This window comes from Pelophylax lessonae, assembly GCF_965119305.1.
Source record: "Pelophylax lessonae genome assembly, chromosome: 4".
Lineage (NCBI taxonomy): Eukaryota > Metazoa > Chordata > Amphibia > Anura > Ranidae > Pelophylax > Pelophylax lessonae.
Window position 1 is genome coordinate 197,497,528 of NC_138771.1, and position 22,881 is coordinate 197,520,408.

At 39.5% G+C, this 22,881-nt stretch overlaps 1 protein-coding gene across 1 annotated transcript in view; it reads right to left on the reverse strand.

Moving 5' to 3' along the window:
- The window catches only part of LAMB4 (laminin subunit beta 4), a gene marked incomplete at both ends in the record, with an annotated part of 184,994 nt that overhangs the window by 71,656 nt on the left and 90,457 nt on the right, over positions 1 to 22,881 (reverse strand). Inside the window, 8 exons of the mRNA XM_082256455.1 lie at positions 9,994 to 10,215; positions 11,406 to 11,563; positions 11,929 to 12,235; positions 13,585 to 13,742; positions 13,863 to 14,169; positions 16,132 to 16,289; positions 16,411 to 16,642; positions 17,843 to 17,986. Coding sequence (XP_082112581.1) covers positions 9,994 to 10,215; positions 11,406 to 11,563; positions 11,929 to 12,235; positions 13,585 to 13,742; positions 13,863 to 14,169; positions 16,132 to 16,289; positions 16,411 to 16,642; positions 17,843 to 17,986 — 1,686 coding nt within the window. The remainder of the gene's footprint in view (positions 1 to 9,993; positions 10,216 to 11,405; positions 11,564 to 11,928; positions 12,236 to 13,584; positions 13,743 to 13,862; positions 14,170 to 16,131; positions 16,290 to 16,410; positions 16,643 to 17,842; positions 17,987 to 22,881) is intronic.

The following is a 22,881-nucleotide window of genomic DNA, read 5'->3' on the forward strand; positions in this document are numbered from 1 at the left end:
CCAGTTCAACCTATGATGTGTGTGTGTTTGCTGTTAACAGTACATTGTATACCAGTGCATGTTGTGGTTGTTAAGGTGCCTATCTAATAGTTTTTTTAAACTATCAATGCTCCCTGGTAATACGACTGCTTGTGGAAGAGAATTCCACATCCTTACCGCTCTGACGGTAAAGAACCTTGTTAAGGTTAAACCGCTTCTCTTCTAATTTTAGTGAATGGCAACGTGACTTTTTAAATTCCCTTTGACTGAAAAGTTTGTTCCCTATGCTAGGGTCACCAGTACGGTATTTGTACATTGATATAATATCCCCTCTCAAGCGTCTCTTCTCCAGAGAGAATAAGTCCAATGCTTGTAGTCTTTCCTCATAGCTGAAGCCCTCCATTCCCCTAATTATCTTTGTTGCCCTTCTCTGGACTCTCTCCAGTTCCAGCACATCCTTCCTCAGAACCGGTGCCCAAAACTGGATGGCATACTCGAGATGCGGCCAGAGCAGAGTATTGTAGAGTGGGAAAATTATCGTTTTATCTCTGGAGGGAATCCCCTTTTTTATACATGCCCATATTTTGTTGGCTTTGCTTGCAGCAGCTTGGAATTACATACCATTGCTGAGATTGTTGTCTACTAGGACCCCCCAGGTCCTTTTCCATCTTAGACTCCCCCAGAGGTTCTCCCCCTAGCAAGTAACTTGCGTTCGTATTTCTGGCACCCAAATGCATTACCATATATTTTTCAACATTAAACCTCATTTGCCATGTAGTTGCCCACCCCATTATTTTGTTAAGGTCCTCTTTTCAGGTTTCCATTTTCTGTGTAGAAGTTATTGCCCTGCTTAGCTTAGTATAGTCCGCAAATACTGAGATTGTGCTGATTATCCCATCCTCTAGATCACTTGATTACTACTGATGATACTGTTTTTATTACCAAAATCTTGTATATAATTCCTTATCATCCCATCCAATAGCTTGCAGACTACTGATGTTAGGCTAACCGGCCTTTAGTTCCCAGGGATATATCTCAGCCCTTTTTTAAATATTGGTGCCACATTGACTTTTCACCAATCAACTGGTACCATTCCCGTCAGTAAATTGTCCATAAAAATTAGGAACAACATTCTGGCTTACACCTGACTGAGTTCCTTAAGGACCCTCGAGTGTAAGCCATCTGGTCCCGGTGACTTATTTATGTTCTTTTTCAAGTCTAGTTATTTAACTATTAACTTTAACATTGCAGTCTAGGTTACTGTATCTCCCCAATTCTTTTGTGAAGGAGAGGAGGAGAAGAATTTATTTAGAACATCTGCCTTCTCTCTGTTGTTTATAGCCAGATTCCCTTCATCATCCTTTATGGGGCCAATAGGTTCTGGCCTCACTTTCTTACAAATTATATGCTTAAAGATTTTCTTGTTTTTTTTTTTTTTTTTATTACTCTCTTGCGCTCTGTGCCTTTCGTATTCTATCTTAGCTGCCTTGATTGCATTTCTTATTACATTCTTTGTAATGCTGAAATGCTGCCAACGACCCCTCAGCTTTATATTTCTTGAAGGCCTTTTCTTTTATTTTTATATGCATTTTTTACATTGGAGTTTAGCCACCCAGGGTTTATTTGAGCTCTTTTAAACTGATTCCCTGTCGGAATGCACTGGCCAATACACTTATTAGGTATGTTCTTAAAGCACTCCCATTTTTCCTCAGTGTTGTTTGTTCTCAGGATTCCATCCCATTTAATATCGTCTAGCATAGAGCGCAGTTAGGGAAGTTGACTCTTTTGAAGTTCAGTGTCTTTGTATTACCCTTATGTTTCCTATATCTGTGATTTATACTGAAACTAATTGACCTATGGTCACTGTTTCCTAAGCTGCCCCTTCTTTCTACATCCGCAATCAGGTCTGTATTATTCATAATCAGTAGGTCTAGTAACACATTGTTTATCGTTGGTGCGTTCACCATCTGACCCATGAAATTGTCCTGCAAATTATTTAGGAAATGGCGATCCTTAGACGAATGTGCGGTTCTTTCTGCCCAGTCTATATCTGGATAATTAAAATCCCCCATTATAATGACATTTCTCATCCTTGCTGCCATTCCAAGCTGTCATAGGAGGTCCCCCTCCCCCTCCTCCTTGTTATATGTGCCATTTAAGAAAATAACATTTTCAGACATTATGGACAGAAAAGACAACAAACTCTGTTGATAGAGACTCAAGGCATTCTGCAGTTTGAATTGCCATCTTCACAGTAAGTTTTTTGTCATGGTGATATTTCTTTGGATATTAGTGTTAAAAAGTATTTGCCAATGTATAATTGCTGGCATTTGGAGATTGGGCAATACCAGAGTGTTTATTTATATCACCAATGTTAGGGGTTGCTTGCAATGTATGGGTTGTCTTTGGTCTGACTTGACATTTTAATTCCTAATTTTATACTATAGTCCAGTGTAAGGATTGAAATACATGGCCCAGGGCCGTCTTTTCCATTGGGCACGCCCGGCGGTTGCCCGGGGGCCCCACTTTCCAAGGGGCCCCACACACAGGGTGGCAATTACACTGTCCCCCCATGCCAGTCTCCAGATTAGTTTACCTGGTGGTCTAGGGCCCCCCCCCCCCCGTTGTCCGACGTGCCCCCCCCCGCTGTCCGCCGGTAGCTCTGAGTCTCCCTGCAAACTGGTAGCTAGAAAGGCCAGCCGATTGGCATCTAGCAACCAGTGATGTTGGAGAGCAGACCCATCATGCACAGCGGAGGAGGATCCTCCTCATCGGCTCGTCCCTCTCCTCTCCGCGCCTAGAAGACTGGCTCCACCCACCTCCTCCCTTCATGTGCAGTATGACTCAAGCAGCGAGCCGGTGTGAAAGGTAAGGCAGCCAGGCTTAACCTCCTCACCACCAGCAGCTTAACCCTTCTCCTCTTCACTGCCAGCACCCCAACCTCTCTCCTATTTACTGTCAGTCAGGAATGCAACGGTTGCTCTTGCAACCCACCCTCCTCCTTACATTCCTCTTCTTCTGCTTCCTGCTGCCCCATGGCATTCCACATGCTGATGGAGGGAATAGATGGCATTCTGTGCAGAGTAATGGCAATTGGCATATGGTCTTTCGGGCAAAATCATGGCATCTGAGTACCTAACATTTTGGTGCAGCACAGGCCAAAAAGATGGCGTAAATCAGGTGTTTGATGAAGCTGAGATTAGAACGCTGGGAATGGGGATGATTTGGGCAACAATCCACAGAATATAGCAGAACAGAGGTCTGTGGTATAGCAACCCTGAAAAAATACAGCTAACTTATAGCCAATAGGTGTGTATATGGTAAGATTACTGGATGAGAAGGAGAAAAAGAGCACAGAAGAAGCAATAGCAAATGTCTGCTCTGTACTATTGATGAGGAATGGATTCAATTTGCGGGCTGTTGGGATGAACTCATCATAAATTTTGGGACTTAAAGTTAATAGGTTGCACAGCTTGAAAAAAATTTCTGGCAGTCAGCCAGATTTTTTTGGTCTCATCTTTTAAATTTCTTGGGATCCAAGTTTCTTCTAGATTATCAGAATATGTTACTTTGAATATAGAGCCATTATTTATAAAATGGAAGCAGAATCATGCCACTTAGTGTAAATTACTCATCTCTGTTGTGGGCATGGTTAATCCTTTTAAAAGGTCTGGATGCCACAAGCCCAGGCTGCTTTATTTTCTTTTTTTTTTTCACTCTCTCTCCATCGACACTGTCACAAGAGAGTACAACTACCTGGAGGTCGGATATACCAGGGGACACACTATATACTACAAGAGAGTACAACACCTGGTCCTGGAGTATATACCAACCTTACTATATACATATTACAGGATCAGGGACCACTATATACTACAAGAGAGTACAACTACCTGGAGGATATACCTTACTATATACATATTACAGGGAACACTATATACAGTATATAGTGTTCCCTGTAATATGTATATAGTAAGGTATATCCTCCAGGTAGTTGTACTCTCTTGTAGTATATAGTGGTCCCTGTAATATGTATATAGTAAGGTATATCCTCCAGGTAGGTGTACTCTCTTGTAGTATATAATATACTTTGCATTTTTACTCTCGTGGGTGATTGTGTAGGCAGGGGGCCCCAGTGCACTGCATTGCTCTGGGGCCTATAAGGCTCTTAAGATGGCACTGACATGGCCTGATTCAAGCACAAATCAAGCATCACCTCTGACATTTGGGAAAGAAGGGAGGGTATATGGAGTGATTTTGACCTGTGAAGTAATAGGTTTTGATTCTTCTACATTGTGTAGAGGAACAGAAAGGAAGTTTATTACAATATTTGAATTAGGCAGAGTCACCTAGAGGATTGCTTGGTGGGTTTAAGGATGCAGTGAGGTCTACCTGCCAGTTTTGGTAACACATATGCCTGTATCGTCAGGCATTTCCATCATTATATTATATACATAGGAATTTGGCACTCACATTTGCTTGTACATATTTGGCGTTGACACACTGTATGAACTTTGGCAGAAGCACTCACAAAGGTTATCAGTAATAGTATGACAGGAATTTGGCTTTTGCAGTTTCTGTTTTGTGCACATTAATATATTATTAAGACATAAGTTTTAAAGAAAACCTGTACAATGGGAAGTATGTATGCCATTGCTGACTTATCCATCTGAAAAAACTAGTGTTTCTAGTTGTTGTGCTGATCTAATGACTTCAATACTGTTTGTTATTGAACAAGCATGCAGATCAGAGACTCTGACTTGCCACATGCTTGTTGGAGGCAAGTGACTCAAAAGGTGTTGAACCCTGAGGCTGCCAGGTATATAGCTTTTTCAGAAGTAACGCTCTGTATCCACTAGTGCGACTTGTCATGTGACTTTGGACACATAACGTTACATGGCAAGTCACAGCCCATTGATTTTAATTGCACCTGTTTCAATCTCTGCGACTTAAAGTTGCAGCAACTTTGAAATGGTAAAAAAGAGACAGTCCTTGCCCTCATTTATAACTGGCCTTCACAGGAAAGAGCACATGGAAGGGCAAATGCATGAAAGACAAAACCACAGAAAATTCCCAGCTCAATTCACCAACCAGTCTGCTTACCAACCAAATTAACCTGCCCAACAGTATGCATTTGCCCTTCCATGTGCTTCTTGTTGTGAAGGCCAGTTATAGATGGGGGGCAAGGGCCATCTCTTTGTACTGGTGTAAATATTGTTAAGGGGACACACTGGACACCTTTGCTGCTGTTGTGCTATGTGCTGGGTGTCCCTGCACCTTTAAGGAGGATTGGGCTACCTCTAGGCCCATCTGCCCTCCATCTATCTATTACATCGCATGTGCTCCAACTGTGGAGACTCTCATAGTTTATAAGGGTTAGGACTGCAAGTAATACAGGGTGCCGTGAAGGGGCCTTGCAGCTTACGCATGCGTTTGCAAATGTGTGCTAATTTAACCCCTGTTTTTAACGCATACTGTTGGACAGGTTAATTCAGTTAGTAAGCAGACTGGTTGGTGAGTTAAGCTAGGAATTTTCCCTGGTTTTGTCTTTCATGACTTTAAAATGGTGCCTGCACTACTTTGATGCAACTTTTAAATCAGAGAGTGTAAAGTCAAATCAAACTTGCATTCAAAGTTAAATCAGAGTTGCACTGCAAAGTCGCACTCTAAAGCGGGCAACTTTTGCCTCGCACTGGTGGAAACGTAGCCTAAGTTAGAAATAGCTGCCTAGGTATTTATTTTCCCTATGTGTTTCCTCTAAAAGATAGGTGACAAGGTGCCCAAATACCACTTGCTGTATTCTTGTTTAAAAATATTTTCAAATGCAGGTATGGTACTATTAGGAGAACATTTCTCCCTTGATTGTCTATGTGTTGTTTATTGTAAATAATTGCAGATTATCTGGATACAGAGGAGAAGAATATAAAGTATGAAAGGACATCATGCATATCATGATAATGAGGTAAGCTCCCGTGGAGGGAGTGAAACGCGTTGGGGATGTAGCCTGGCGAGGGCCCAGGCTGAGACTGCCATTTGTCTAAACACCGCAAGTCTTGTTCTGATCTGCGGCTCCTGAGATCTTCTGCTCTTATCTGTCATTGTCTGGAGCGTGGGCGGGCTCCTTCCCAGCCAGCACTCACAGCATCAGGCACAGGACTACATTTCTTAGCAGCTTGAGCGGCTCACATACATACCATGAGTTCACAATGAGGAAAGGTAACAAGCTTTATAAAATAGCATCTGATGATTTGGAAGTTTTATGCTAAAGGGGCATACACACGGGCCAAATATCGGGCATTATCAATTGGTTCAAAAGAAGCCGGCTAACATTCAGCCCGTGTGTACGGCAGCCAGTCCGACAAAAGCCAGCAGAACGTCTGGCTTCTGTCGAAGTGGCATGACCAAAAAAGGTCTGCCAACCGACTCCTGATTAGTGCCATCAGCCAATTGCTGAGAGCACTGACCAATGTGTACTGGTGGGGGGGGGGGGTGTCCCCCTGTCAGAACACATTAGCTCAGCAGGGGAGATTGCTGTGCTAACATCAGATTGTTAGTACAGGATCTCCTCCCAAGTTCTTCAGTTTTTTGTTTTCGTTCAGCAAAAAACTGCTAGTGCGTACTAGGCTTTAGTCTTGGGATACAGATAATGATCAGAAACAGCAGCCAGGTTTATAACAGTGGTGATTATCAATTTACTTGATATAGGGGTGGAAAGTGTGCCCCCCTACAAAGACATGCAACAGGACATGTTGGAGATTGCAGGCATGCTATAAGAGATGGTCAAAGGCAGCAAAAGATGATCAGAGATTGCAAACATGTCTTAGGAGTTGTTGGGGACTGGGGCCATGCTTTAGGAGATAGCCTAAATCTGGCCATACACTGATAGAATTTTTAAACAGTGTTTGGGCTACCCCACTCACTAGTCGATTAGACTGATAATGTTGAGAAAACACTTTAAGTTGCCATTATGTACACTTTCTGACCTTTTTCTTTTTCAGAGACTGTTTTGCTGTAACTCTCAGCTGTATTTCTGAAGCAGTATTTAGTACTTTTTCCATAGCCAGGCCAATAACCTGTTAGAAAGCAGTGTCAGACTCGTAAAAAGTCCTATCTGCAGCATCTTTCCAACACAGTCTGAAACCAGTATAGTTTATGTAGTATGCAGAAGAATGGGTCCTGTTAAATGGGTTACAGTCTCTTTAAGGGAGATGAAATGAATACACTTTTTGAGTATTTAGGGGTTCTCATCCATGAAGGGTGAGGGCTCCAATTAGTGAGGAAAGGACTGATTTACATTTTTCTCAGGTTTGGTATGTCCTCATTTGGGACCCAGAATTAGGAGGCTTGGAGGGACTTTGAGTGGGAAAGAGCCTCCAACCCTGATTACAGGGACCGAGACAAAGGGGTGGACTGCTGTGACTGAGACACTGCAAAGCGGCTGGTAACCTGGCCTTGAATTATAACTAAATATATGACAGTGCTATCAATCCCTCTGTGTTCAATACAAATATGATGTGAATAAATAAATAAAACGTATATACTCAATTCATATGTGGCATACATAAATAAATATAATCATTGAACTATAAATTAATAAAACAATATGATGTGATAATATTATTTGTGATACTTTAGTGACAGTAGCTGCACACTTATTTCAATGTTATTTTCATGGTGCAAACTTATTGGTTATATCAGCCTAGTCTTTGAATCCTTGAGGCAGGCAGGGACATAAACCTGTTAAGGGAAAAGTTTTACAGGCGGTGAGCCAGAAGTTTGATTTCCATACCAGAATTATGGGCTGTTTGCATTTACTTTGCTAAAGAAAGTGGTTTTGTTTGATTTGAAAAAACATCAAAAGACAGTTTACTTTTACTACCGGCTGGCTGGTGGTCTTGAGCATCTCGTATTACACTGTACATACCTAGGAAATCATTACTCAGGCCCCGTTCACACCTGAGTGATTTTCTGCTTGAAGCTTGTAGCTCCAAAATGCTCAACAAGCCAAATCCCAATAATTTCAATGGCCCCTGTTCACATCTATGCATTCTGTCACCTGAAGCAAAATGCCTTAAGCTCAAAAAAGTACACAAGCTTCTTTTTGGCAGATTACAATCTTTTTGGGTCAATCGAAATGCCCGACTTGAGTGTTCTACGAGCGTTTTCTGCTCAAATAGCAGCTTTCCACCCCTAATTTCCTCTCTCCTCAACCTATTACTTTCTATTAGCTAAGCAAAAATGCCTGAAGCTGTAAAACGTTTGTAATACACTTCTAAAATGCTTAAAAAGCTTGTAAAAAGCTGCAAAAAAAGCTTAAAATAATGCAAAAAAAAAAAAAAAAAACCCAGTAAATTGATACGCTCAAGTGTGAATGGAGCCTCAACAACAGTTCCTGTCTGTTCACTGCAGAACCAGAATCCACATCTCTAAAGAGATACTGACAAGCCTGTACTAAAGTGCCTAAAAACATCTTTGGTACGTTCAGTGCCATATTTGACACTAAGCCTCATAGGGAATGGCTACCTAGGTAATCTAGTGTGTCAGAACAGTGTTGATTTTACTGGATCTCTGCGGAAATATTTCTGGCTTTGCCAGTACAGTACTGATTTGCCTCTGTGGAAATATTTCTAGCTTTGTTGGTATTGTACTGGTTTATCTCTTTGGGCATTTTTCTGGCTTTGTTGGTATTGTACTGCTTTGCCTATGTGGACATATTTCTGGCTTTGTTGGGATTGTACTAATTGTGTCACTGTGGACATGTTTTTAGCTTTGTCAATACTGCAGTGACTGTGTCTCTGTGGACATGTTTCTGACTGTTTCACTAAGGTACTGATAATGTCAATGTGGACATGCTAAAACTGCCCCTGGGTGTATTACAGTGCAATGGTCAGCTATATAGGCAAAAAAAAAAAAAAATTGAGGATAGTGGCTGTTAGAGTTTAGGGAAATTGAGAGTTTTTCCAACATTTCAGCAAAAATTGGGAGATTTCAGCCAAATGTTTCTATTTTAGGAATATGCATTAAAATCTGCTGAGACGGCAAAATAAAACTGAGCTTCAGGTAAGAACTTCATTGCATAGTTACATTGGTTTCGTTTAGACAAATGTACAGTAAGTATGTCATGCCTGTGGGACCACTGTGGAAGCAAAGAATCACTGTAGTAGTCGTCAATACTACTGTGATTGCCGATATCTTCTGGATCCCATGCTGATGAGCCTCCATGCTGCACAGTAACCCAGGGAGTTGCTACCTCAGGATGGGTGCCATGCTGAGGGAGTGATTGGTGGAGGTGGAGAGGTGGGACAGTAACATTACAATCCTAAAAGAAAATGGCTTGTATTCAATGAGAAAAATGCAAGGCATTCTGTGTATGGCACCCATGCCGATTGGGCAACCCTCTGTGGTTACTATGTAACAGTGTAGTGGCTTGACACAGTACTCACTGTAGCAGCAAGGATGCAATGGGTTTAAATGGTTGCTGAGGGATATGGGCGCTCCTTTACATATTTTGGACCTGTTCAGCCAAAAAAGCCACTCATTAGCTCCATTGTTTTAATTTTTTTCCACAATAAGAAAAAAAGAAAACAGCAAAAATACACAATTACTGCAAGTAACAATCAAATATACTTAAAAAAAAAAGAAAAAAAAGAACACTAGATGAACTAATCAACCCTAAAGCCAAATGTAAAAATGAAAACATGTTTTAATTATATAACCTTTCCCTTTTTTTTAAAGGGGCCACAACTGAATTCTGATCTGGAGTATAATATTTCAGCTATATATTTTTTACAAATCTGTGATATAAATGAGGCATTGAGAATAGCATTACAATTAAATAAATAAATTATTTAATTAATTAAAATTAAACAGTTGATGTACATGGTAAATGGAGAGGACAGAACTTCAATAAGTAATACGCTTAGTTATAACTCCCTTTTATTTGTAATCTGTTGTTAAAGGGTAAAATTATAAAATCATAAAATCAAAATAGCGAACAAACTAGAGCTTGCTTACTTGTACAATTCTGATGACGTCCAGATCCAAAGTATCCTGGTAGACAGGAAGCACAATCAGGTCCATATGTGTTATTCAGACACTTTAAACACTCCCCTGTGACACTATCACATGCCTCCGGATCTGTTATATCTATATTATTATTGCACTGACATGGTGAACACTTTTCTCCTTTTTCTATATTTCCATAAAAACCATCAGGACACTCATTACAGTTCTTTCCTAAAAGAGAAAACAATTAATATTAAAAACCACTTACAGTGTATATTTCCTAAAAATATTAACCTTTATACTAACATTAAACTACATTCATACATGTACTATACTCCATGACTACTAAGGGGATGCTCTGTTGCTACAATAAAGGGTAAAAATTAGTGAACATACAGCATTTATTTGTGTGGAGACAGCAAAAGAGGCAATTCAACTGACCAAATAATGATTTTTACAAAATTTGTAAAAAGGTAAAAATTATATTAGGAAGTAAAGGATATATACATATAGGACTCACTATAGCAATTTTACAGATCCTCTAATAGGGCAAAAATGTCCAGAGGAACTACAAACAAAATGCAATCTGTTGATCCTGATTATCCGGCTGTGCAATGATAATAATTCAGTAAGTGTTCTTAAGTAAGGGTAGCCCTTACTCAAGAAAATGTTTTACATCACCTGAGACTCCTCTTAAAAGTTTACAATATCCAGATATCTCTAATGGCCCAGCTGGTAGCACTGTACACAGTTTCCCTTTACCCCTATTTCTCTGACAGATTCTCTCTCAAAGTGAGAGTATGATCTATTCGTATTCTGGGTCTATAAAAACTCAGGGTCTATAAAAAAAAACTCTAAAAGGAAACATCCAGGAACAAATAAAACATTCACGTGGCTGAAGATTATAAAAAGAAGGTAGCCGAGTATTCATATCTACTATTTATAGGTGCAAAGCTAATGGCATATCCAACCCTGACCCTTACAACTGCTGCTAGCTAGGTAGATAACCAGTTTAATGCTAATGTACATCAAATTACAATGCAAAAGCTCACAGCAGAACTATGCTTATAGCCCAAAAGCTAAAACTCCACCTTGTAAAGTAAAAAGCTTAATGATCCTACAAAGATTAGCACACAAATCGAGATGATCTTGTGCCTTCAACTGCCATACTTTTCCAACCCTGTACCTATTCATGCTTGCAGACTGAACCCAAAGCCACACTGGCTCCAAATATTGCTCAAATGAGATTCCTACATATTAGGATTAGGAAGCCTTCCTGGACACAATGGGCATACAAGCATGAAAACCACATCACATCATCAGACAGTCACTTGGCCTTTATACGAACTGTAACTCCTACCTGTACATCCATTATTATTTACAAAGCTATTTGAAGTTGTGTGTTTTTTTTCTTCTCCTACCTGTGTAACCTTCTAGACAGTTGCAGGTCACCTCTAGGGTTTCAGGGTTTTGTTGACAGGAATGTGCAAAATATTGGTTGCCTGTAGGAGAACCTGGACACATACATGGACGGCAAGGCTGTCCTTTTAATGGATTCCCAAAGTAATTATCGAGACACCTGCGGTGCAAAGATTTAAGGAATATAAAGTCCATGTGGGTTAAACATAACAAGATTATTTAACTAGTCTTTCAGAGTTAATTTTACTACTCTAATCTCTGTGCTGTTTAAAAAAAAAAACACAATTTTCTAGGCAATGCCAAAAAAAAAAAAAAAAAACCCTGTATGTTAAATCTCATAGAGATCTGTACATATTTTAACGACTTTCTGTCGTGGAATTCCTAATACCTTCCTAATTCAATAAAAACATTTTAAACAATTGGCTCTTCAACATTATTAACTTGTAATTCACTATGACTGTGTCAATGCTAAAAATCCATTCTTTTATTGTGCATAATATGCAAATATGATTAAGGTTTCCGTACCGCTCACAGTTGTTGCCAGTGGCAAATCCTTTGCAGCTCTTGCAGGCCCCAGTTATTGGATCACATGACTCTGAATTGCCATTACACTGGCAAGGTCTACAGTTTGGATATCCATAGTACGCAGGAGGGCAGCGATCACAATGACGTCCATATGTGTTTTTTAAACACTTTAAACACTCCCCTGTGACATTATCACATGCACCAGGGTCTTTTATATCTATATTGTTATTGCACTGACATGGTAAACATTTTTCTCCTTTTTCTATATTTCCATAAAAACCAACAGGACACTCATTACAATTCTTTCCTGTAAGGGGAAACAATCAATATTACCAGTGAATGATATATTTTCAAAAAAGAATAATTTCATACTAATAAACTATACTCAAGCACATACTATACACATACTATATTCTATGCCTACAGAGGAGAGGCTCTGTGGCTACAAAAACATAAGGTAAAATCAGTCCACATATATAATCATGTATAGTCAATATGTCAGCTTTTTTTGGGTGCAAACAGCAAAGGAGATAATTCGATTTACAAAATAATGCTTTTCACACTATCCATAATAAGGTAAAACTGATGTTAAGGGGTACAGGACATATACATATAGCATACACTCTAGAACTGCGTTAATTTTACTGATCCCTATTAGGAAAAAAAACAGTCCAAGGGGGACTGGAGACACTCTTATACAAAATTGTTCTATGCTGACCAAGTCCTTTAAATATGAAAATTGTAATGATGTTCCTGTGTCTAGAGCTACAATACCTTGACAACTTACAATAGCAATGTGTAGTAGGACAGCCCTTATACAAGAACGCTTCTCTACAACATCAGAAACGCCTCTTGTAAGCAGTCTCCCATCTCCAAATAACTCTGGCAGGCCAACAGGTAGTGCAGGACTCAGGCAGTGAGAGTATGATCTACTCTTACTCAGGGTTTAGAAAAACTCCAGGAAACACCTAGATATGAAGCGTAACCAATTCATAGGGGTCAATTTACTGGAGCCCCCACAAAAAACACAACCTTAGTAGGATTACCTCTTTAAATACTGAGCCTAACCCAGCTTAGAGTATTGTGAAACTGTGCAAAAAAAAAGCTTATATAAGGTGACTGTATTTTTGCTGATGATGGGAAAAAATGTGTAGCTAAAGACTATACAGTCTCTACTGCTTAAAAGGTTCAAAGCTAAATCTAGTCCTGACCCTCACAGCTACTGCTAGCCAGGTAACCAGTTTATTGCTGGAGTACACCAACCTACAATAAGAGGGCTAACAACAGAACTCCTTAAGTATCTCAAAAGCCAAATTCCTCTCTATCCAGGATGAAAGCTTACTTTTCCTGCAAATAGTGGAAAAAAATCTCTTAAGGGGAGAGACTTCTGTGATCCCTGACATCAACACCCACACTTGCCTACTCCTATGTTTATTCGTGAATGCAGGCTATACCCAAGACTAGGCCACCTCCAACTGCCACTCAAGAGAGATGTAAAGAAGCTTTCTTGGACACATAGGTCACATAGGCATGTAATCAGCCTGCAAAGTCTTGTTTTTTTTTTTAATACTAGCACAACTGCATTATAATGTGTGCGCAGCTGAATCAGTACAGTCATTTGCATTCACAAAAATATTTAAAGTATGGATTTTATACCTGTGTAACCCTCTAGACAATTGCAGGTCACATCTAGGGTATCAGGGTTTTGTTGACATGAATATGCAAAATACCGATTGCTTGTAGGAGAACCTGGACACATACATGGCTGGCATGGTTGTCCCCTTAATGGATTCCCAAAGTAATTATCAAGACACCTGCAGAACAAAGTTTCAAAGCATATACATTTTTATGAGTTAAATATCCACTTTTCAACCTTCAGCATATCTTAGTCACTTGCTATATATATTTATGTTTTTTTTTCTAGGTTTCCATACCGTTCACAGTTGTTGCCAGTGGCAAATCCTTTGCAGCTCTTGCAGGCCCCAGTTATTGGATCACATGACTCTGAATTGCCATTACACTGGCAAGGTCTACAGTTTGGATATCCATAGTACGCAGGAGGGCAGCGATCACAGTGACGTCCATATGTGTTTTTTAAACACTTTAAACACTCCCCTGTGACTTTATCACACGCATCAGGGTCCTTTATATCTATATTGTTATTGCACTGACATGGTAAACATTTTTCTCCTTTTTCTATATTTCCATAAAAACCAACAGGGCACTCATTACAATCCTTTCCTATAAGAGGAAACAATCAATATTACCAGTGAATTATATATTTTCAGAAAATAATAATTTTCATACTAATAAACTATATTCAAGCACATACTATACACATATTATACTCCATGTCTACAGAGGAGAGGCTCTGTGGCTACAAAAACATAAGGTAAAATCAGTCCACATATAAAATCATATATAGTCAATATGTCAGCTTTTTTTGGGTGTAGACAGCAAAGGAGATAATTCGACTTACAAAATAATGCTTTTCACACTAGCCATAATAAGGTCAAATTGATGCTAAGGGGTACAGGACATATACATATAGCATACACTCTAGAACTGCATTAATTTTACTGATCCCTATTAGGGAAAGAAAACAGTCCAAGGGGGACTGGAGACACTCTTATACAAAATTGTTCTTTGCTGACCAAATCCTTTAAATATGAAATTTGTAATTATGTTCCTGTGTCTAGAGCTACAATACCTTGACAATTTACAATAGCAATGTGTAGTAGGACAGCCCTTATTCAAGAACGCTTCTCTACAGCATCAGAAACTCCTCTTCTAAGCAGGCCAACAGGTAGTACAGTACTCGGCCAGTGAGAGTACGATCTACTCTTACTCAGGGTTTATAAAAACTCCAGGAAACACCTAGATATAAAGCGTAACCTATTTATAGGGGTCAATTTACTGGAGCCCCACAGTGCACCTTGGTGAACAAAAAACACAACCCTAGTAGGATTACCTCTTTAAATACTGAACCTATCCCAGCTTAGAGTGTTGTGAAACTGTGCAAAAAAGCTTATATAAGGTGACTGTATTTCTGCTTATGATGGGAAAAAAATGTGTGGCTAAAGACTATACAGTTTATCCGCCCCGTCTCCGTCCAGAAGCCAGGAGTCTTTGGATTGGACTTGCAGGAACACCGCAGCAAGTGCCTTTTCACTATATGCTGGTTTTTAATCGGACATGATGTGAGTGTTTTACTTTACTCTATTAAATAAAGTTTATATGTTTAATGCATTATGGGAGTATTTCTGCTTATTTCCCATGCACACTGAGGGGGATTACAACTGAAGAATTGTTTCCCAATTATCTGAATGAGTGGTCCATTTCCATCATGGGTCCCAGCTCTGGAATCAAGGCTTAGTTCTGGATTACCTTATAATTTAGTGGTTACTACGATCCGGTAAGGAGACATCTCAATCACATTGGGTATAATTTTCCTCCTCTGTAATTTCCAATTACACCTTCATCTACGTGTAATTCTGTCTTTGGGAGCTTTTTGGTGTTATTCACTAATTCCTTTGGACTCTATGTGCTATATATGGACCTTCATATGACTATTTAAAATTTGTTTGATTCTCTGTGATTAGCGCTTCACTATTTTGTTTAACTTTGTTTTTTTGGAAACTAGTACTACTGTTCCAAGTGCTAGCAGCTTTCCTCACTAGCACAGCGTTCTTTTTGTTTAATTTATATACAGTCTCTACTACTTAAAAGGTTCAAAGCTAAATCTAGTCCTGACCCTTACAGCTACTGCTAGCCAGGTAGCCAGTTTATTGCTGGAGCACACTAACCTACAATAAGAGGGCTAACAGCAGAACTCCTTAAATATCTCAAAAGCTAAAATCCTGCCTATCCAGGATGAAAGCTTACTCTTCCTGCAAGGAGTGGGAAAAAAAATCTCTCTAGGGGAGAGACTTGTGCGATCCCTGACATTAACACCCATACTTGCCTACTCCTATGTTTATTCATGCATGCAGGCTATACACAAAACTAGGCCACCTCCAACTGCCACTCAAGAGAGATGTAAAGAAGCTTTCCTGGACACATAGGTCACATAGGCATGTAATCAGCCTGCAAAGTCTTGTCTTTTTTTTTTTAATACTAGCACAACTGCATTATAATGTGTGCGCAGCTGAATTAGTACAGTCATTTGCATTCACAAAAATTTTTAAAGTATGAATTTTATACCTGTGTAACCCTCTAGACAATTGCAGGTCACCTCTAGGGTATCAGAGTTTTGTTGACAGGAATATGCAAAATATTGGTTGCTTGTAGGAGAACCTGGACACATACATGGCTGGCATGGTTGTCCTCCTAATGGATTCCCAAAGTAATTATCAAGACACCTGCAAAACAAAGTTTCAAAGCATATGAAGTTTTATGGGTTAAATATCCACTTTTCAACCTTAAGCATTTCTCAGTCACTTGCTATATATATATTTATGTTTTTATTCTACGTTTTCATACCGTTCACAGTTTGTGCCAGTTGCAAATCCTTTGCAGCTCTTACAGGCCCCAGTTATTGGATCACATGAGTCTGAATTCCCATTGCAATTGCAAGGTCTACAGTTTGGAAATCCATAGTATCCAGGAAGGCAGCGATCACAACGACGACCCTGGATATCCTTGCGACAAGCACATTGTCCAGTAAACTGATCACACAATGTGCTCATTGAACCATTGATATGACAATCGCAACCTAGGAGACAGGGCATCAAACAGGGTTATACACATTATTTCTTATTGTGCTACTCAACATCTGTTATTGACTCAAATTTATGGCGGGAAGCATAGGTTTATTTCTTAGAAAGACAAAAGGCTGTCACAATCAAATTAAAATATATATATATATGAATTTAAATATATACATGATATACATGATGCTATTAACTAGAGAAAAACGTGAAAAATGAGCATCATTTCTTTCCAGAAAAATGTGACAGACATTAAACTTCTTTGGGCCAAATTCCAAAATATGTAAAATTACATATTTAGTATTGCTTCTACAGTATATTAGGCATGCCAAACTGGTGTTTTATGGGCCACCGGCAGCCCTCTCACTCTTGATTTGTGGTCTGTTGTGAGTTTAAGGATTGAAATTAAAAAAATATCACTAAAGGCAATTTTGCTTTAATTTTTCTATCAATTTGGATAGAGTAGGGGAAGGCTATAACTCCTGTCAGTTTATTTTTTAAGCCTTCTGTGCCCCATTGGGGAGATTTCCCTTTATTTCCTTTCCTATAGCCAAAACAGGAAGTGAGAAAAGTTCCCTCCAAAATGAGGGAATCCCCGAATGTCACTAGAACTAATGTTCCCATTACAACGTGACAAATTACACTCCCTGGTGGTCTAGCTCCTCTGCCCCTCCCTTCACCTCCCTACATAACCTTTTATGTAGCTGAAAGGGAATACTATAGATCAAGGATTCCCAAACTACGGCCCTCCAGTTGTTCAGGAACTACAATTCCAATCATGCCTAGCCATGTATGTGAATGCCAGAGTTTTACAATGCCTCATGGGATGTGTTGTTCTGCAACAGCTGCAGGGCCGTAGTTTTGGAATCGCTGCTCTAGATTGTCAGTTGAGTGACAACACTGTGCCTGGTGGGGCTGCTGAAAAGTGGGCATTTTACATGTAAATAGCATGCCTAAATATGATAAATGCACCTGAAATAAATGGTCTGGCTGCAGGGTTTTTCCCAGGTGCTCCAAGTTTCGAGTTTTTTTTTTTTATCAGACTGCTTGTGCCTATCCTTAAACATTAAATGGTTCTAGTTTTTATTTATTTCTTAGTCTTATGATATATAGGAAATCAAATATCACAGTTGTAAATCAGAATATGGGGATAAAGGTCTGGGGGATAAATATTAGAATTTGAGTATGCATTGAATATTTCATACCTTCACATCCACTGGGACCAAATCCATAGCTGCCCACAGCACACCTATCACAACAGCTTCCAACAACATTGGGCTTGCATTGGCATTGACCGCCGATCTTGCTGCAACGATTGTTTAACGATCCTTCGGAACTACAGGAACATTCTGGAATAAATAAAATGTTTACAGTAACAGTCAATATTTATTCCATTAAACTTGGGAATCCGGTGGAAACAGTCCATGAACTACAAAAGCTACCTACCTAGTAAACACAGCAATTGAAAAACAAAGAAATGTCATTAGGTTTATAATAAAGTTTATGTAAAGCCAAATCGTTTTTCTACTTTTGGTTGCAGTAGTGAAGGGCTAGAGCCGCTGTCATGTACTGCTGTCTGTTTTCCCACTCAGGAGATTTACCTTCTCTATTTGTCCTGGTGACAGGTCACAGGGACAGGAGGTGAGAAAGAATCTTCTAATGAGTAAACTTTTTCTGGAGACAACTACCTAGGAGGAATTATCCTTGTGTTCTCTAACATCTTGCTGTGTCTCTGAGACAGGATGTGAAGGGAAATCTCCCTGACATGACAAAGACTTCATCCAAAACTAAAAATAGATTTGGGCTTTACATGCACTTCTATTTCAGTTCTGTGTAATCCCCTGCAAAATAAGCACATACAGCTCCATACTGCGCCATCTGAATGACTAGTACATGCTGAATTTTTACCATCCTAATGTGAGTGACATTTTATGTGTTATTTTAATAAAAGTATTTATACAGAGACCATTAGATCCCCTATTGCCCCTATTTTTTATGTCATATGGGTATGGCCAGTTTGTGTACTCTATGAGGAGGTCCTTGGTATCTGGAAGTGGCTGCCTAGATCCTGTTGTGGAAATCCCTTTGCCTTGTTTCCACCATCTGGATATGTGTATTCAGTCGCTTATTCATTGATTTAAGGTGAGCGCGGTGTATACCTCACCGGTGGAGGGCTCTTTTGGTTTCCATCTCCTTATGCACCTTTTGGACCTCTTGGGACCCTGTGACTTTTTAGGGTCAATAGAAGCATAGAAGGGGTACTTCATGATGTTTGCATTGTGTAACTTCTACTCTCATTCTAAAATTTATTTTTTCAGTATGTTTGTCAGAATGCCTCACAATAAGCAGTGTTCTTAAACAATTTGTATTTTGTGAACCTATTGTCATTTTTGTTTATTTAGAGATCCTATCAGTAACAGCATTTCGGGTTTTAGGGGGACAACACTAAGCCACTGCTTTTAAATTAACAGCAATATTGTCAACCTGCCCTGCACACTCAGTCAGCTGGCACTGGGCTGCCTATCAGGCCAGCAGAAGGCATTTTCAGACCTGATAGGCAGCTCAATGACCAACTGAAGGAGTGCACATCGTCGGCAGACAAACCCTGCTGCTAACTGCAAGGCAACAGCTAAGTGTTGTCAGCCTGAAGCAGGAGGTTTTGTTAGGCCCCTTTCACACAGAAGTTATGTTTCTTAGTTTTTAATCCATCCATTGATAAATGAAAAATGGACACCCATGTATTTCTATGGGCAGGCAGATGTTAGTGGATAATCATCCGTTGACATCCGCTGACATCCTCTTTGGTTAACATCTGGTTTTTGGAAATGGAAGAAAGCCCTATTTTTATTCTGTTTAAAAAAATGGAAGCAGGCCTAAATGGATGTCATTGAACAAGCCGTCTATTTTTGCATCCGTTGTTAGGGGGTGGCATCCCCTCGTGTCCTAACAACCAATGACTCTGAATGTAAAAACAATTGGCAGCAATAAAAAAATTGTCAAAAAAACAGCCCGGGGGTCTGTTACTGCAGACGAAGGCTCCTGCTAGGTGACAGCTCTGCATTCTGTCAGTTGTTAAAAAACTAAGGGGCAGGGCCATGCAATGACGTATCCAGGTGACCCATCAACCAGGGGCATGTTGGGTTGGCGGGTTTGATCGGCGGTAGCAGTGAGCATCAGGACTGCCTACTGTTTTCTTTTACACTACACTTTTTTTTTTGGTAAATTAGTAGGGGTACTATGTACCCCCCATACTCATTCACATGGGGAGGAAGGGATATGGTGGCCCCCTTATTAAACCACCAGCCAGAGTTATGGGAACAAGGCCCTTGTCCCCATCAACATGGGGACAAAGTGCTTAGGGGGGATGGCAGAACCCCCCTGCCCCAAAGCACCCCCCATGTTAAGGGCACATGGCCTGGTATGATTCAGAAGGGGGGCGCTCGTTCATCCCCCCATTATCTGGCCTGCCGGGCTGCATGCTCGGATAATGGCTTGGTGTGGATTTGGGGGGGGGGGGCGGCCTCTATGCTGGTTTTTTTTCACAATTTTTTTATTGCCGGCAATTTTTCTTTTACATTCAGCTGTCAGCGGTGAAACTTAGCAACCAGACATTCTTCAAACAGAATTTGGATCAGTTAAAGAATTTTCGACCGATGCGAATTCCAATTGTTCCAAAAATCAGAAATTTGTTAGAAAATGGATGTAAAAAAAAACGGATGTACACAACAGATGTAAAAACTTAAGTCCGGATCCATTTTTCTTCCGATTCTCTAACAAAAAAAACATGACTGAGCAGATGAGAAAAATGAAACACCCGTGTAAAAGGTTCCTTACTGACAAACTCTACAAGCAAGGGTCCTTACTGACTAACCTCTCGCAAACTACCTGCCGTAAGGTGGCTCGGTTGCATGAATCGCCATACCCATACATCGCTCCTTGGGAGCGTGCGTGGAGGCGCGCGTGGCAATTCACTATAGGGGAAGCTGATCCGCATGACCGGTAGCCACTATTGCTGCCGGGCACCCGCGATCACTCCCAGGGAGATAAACAAGGCAGACTCTTGTTCTGTCAGCAATCAACACAGGGCTCCTGTGTTCCTCCTATTTAGGAACACATGTCCCTGTGTTGATTCCATATGCCCATTCCCCTCACAATTAGAAAATACACCCTAGGCATACATTTAACCCTTTGATTGCCCCTGGTGTTAATACCTTCCCTGCCAATGTCATTAGTACAGTAACAGTGCATATATTTAGCATTGATTACTGTAGTAATGGCACTGGTCCCCCAAAAGTGTCAAAAATGTCAGTTAGGTGTCAAATCTGTCCGCCGCAATGTCGCAGTCACACTAAAAATTGCTGATCGCCACCATTACTAGTAAAAAAAAAAAAAAAATTATCAAAAATTACATAAATCTTTCCACTAGTTTGTAGATGCGATAACTTTTGTGCAAACCAATCAATATTCACTTATTGGGATTTTTTTAATGAAAATATGTAGCAGAAAACATATTGGCCTAAAATAATGAAAAATTAGATTTTTACATTTTTTGGTTGGGAATGTTATACAGCAGAAAGTAAAAAATATTGCTTTTTTTCCCCAAAATTGTCGCTCTTTTTTTTGTTTATTGCACAAAAAATAAAAATCGCAGAGGTGACCCAATACCACCAAAAAAAAAGCTCTATTTGTGGGGAAAAAAAAGACATCAATTTTATTTAGGTACAGTGTCGCATGACCACGCAATTGTCAGTTAAAATAATGCAGTGCCGAATCGCAAAAATGGCCTGGTCATTAAGGGGGTAAAACCTTCCGGGGCTGAAGTGGTTAAAATTGTTCACAAAAAAGTTGCCTAGAAAAGCTGAGACATAAAAAAAAAAAATAGATTTTGGGTTTACATCAAATTTAAATTAATGTCCTACCTAATGTTCAAAATGAACAAGCATATTGACAAGGATACAGATTGACAAGCAAAGGTAAATTGCCATTTCACAATGAATCCTTCGAGTCTCTCAGGTCCACCTGTCAGTCAGAATATGGAAACATAGTCTAACACCTAGTCTTTTTCCAGTTAAGATTTAGGAACAAGTGCTTACACGTATGTGTCTATCATATCATGCTTATTAGGTACCAAATGTACCTTAATTCATTTCAGGTATATGTACCTGAATATGTACAAAACTATAATGAATAAACCTTTTAAGGGTTTTTAAAATACTTTTTTTTTAATCTGAGAAAAGAAATGCAAATATCTTCTTCCTTACCACCCACCATCTTACATTCAGCTTATTTTACCTAAGGTAATTCCTCTAGTCTAAAGTGTTCAAAAGATAATATGCTTGAGAATGCCTGTCTTCGAGGTTAATGTCAGGTTGGAATGCATTGTTTTAATGGAATGTTAAAAGCTTCACTTAACAAGTACAATTGATGAAATACTAGTTTACGGAGAATTATTTTGTGGACCTGAAAGTAACCAAAACTACAATTTTCTGACAGATAGGTTTATACAGATTACAGTTATCGGTCCTAGTGTATATATATATATAGATATATACACACTCACCACATATTTTAGTTATTTGAATTATTCATTTATGAAATCTAGATAGGAAAATACGTAAAATTTTATTTTACTCAACAGTTAAAAATCAGGCTTGTTAGGTGTGCAAAGATGGTGAGATATCTCTCAAAGAATAAGTGTAAGTAAATATTAGTCCATCCTTTCATGACTTGAAGAACTGCCGGGACCCTCTGATCCTTAACTGACACACACACAGTAATTTGGGTTCTTTAATCTTCTATACAGGCGTGAAAGATCTGAGCTGACCACAGGGAGGCTTTCCAATTTTCCCCCTCTCTCTAGGATAATGAAAGCCTGTCAGTGCCTCAGGCTCTATCATCCTCAATGAAATTGATAATAATTGCAAGTGTTGCTAGAAGTTAGGAGCATTACTTGTTTTTACTGAAATATCTATGGCCATATTTATTATAAAACCCCTGCTTAAAGTTGAGCTAAAGTGACACTATGTATTACTCTTGTATATTTATTTCTAGCTGCCACAGTGAATCTGTGCAAGAGTTTGAAGGCCACCCATCTCCCAATTTTGCCAGTCTCAAGTCTGAAAACCCTCAGCACCTTAAATTGCTGTTTAACTCAAACCAAAGAGAGAAGAGTGGTGGTGAAAATATTATAATTTTAGGTTGCTTTGCTGCTTCGGGGCCTTGCATTTATCAAATCAGCTATATC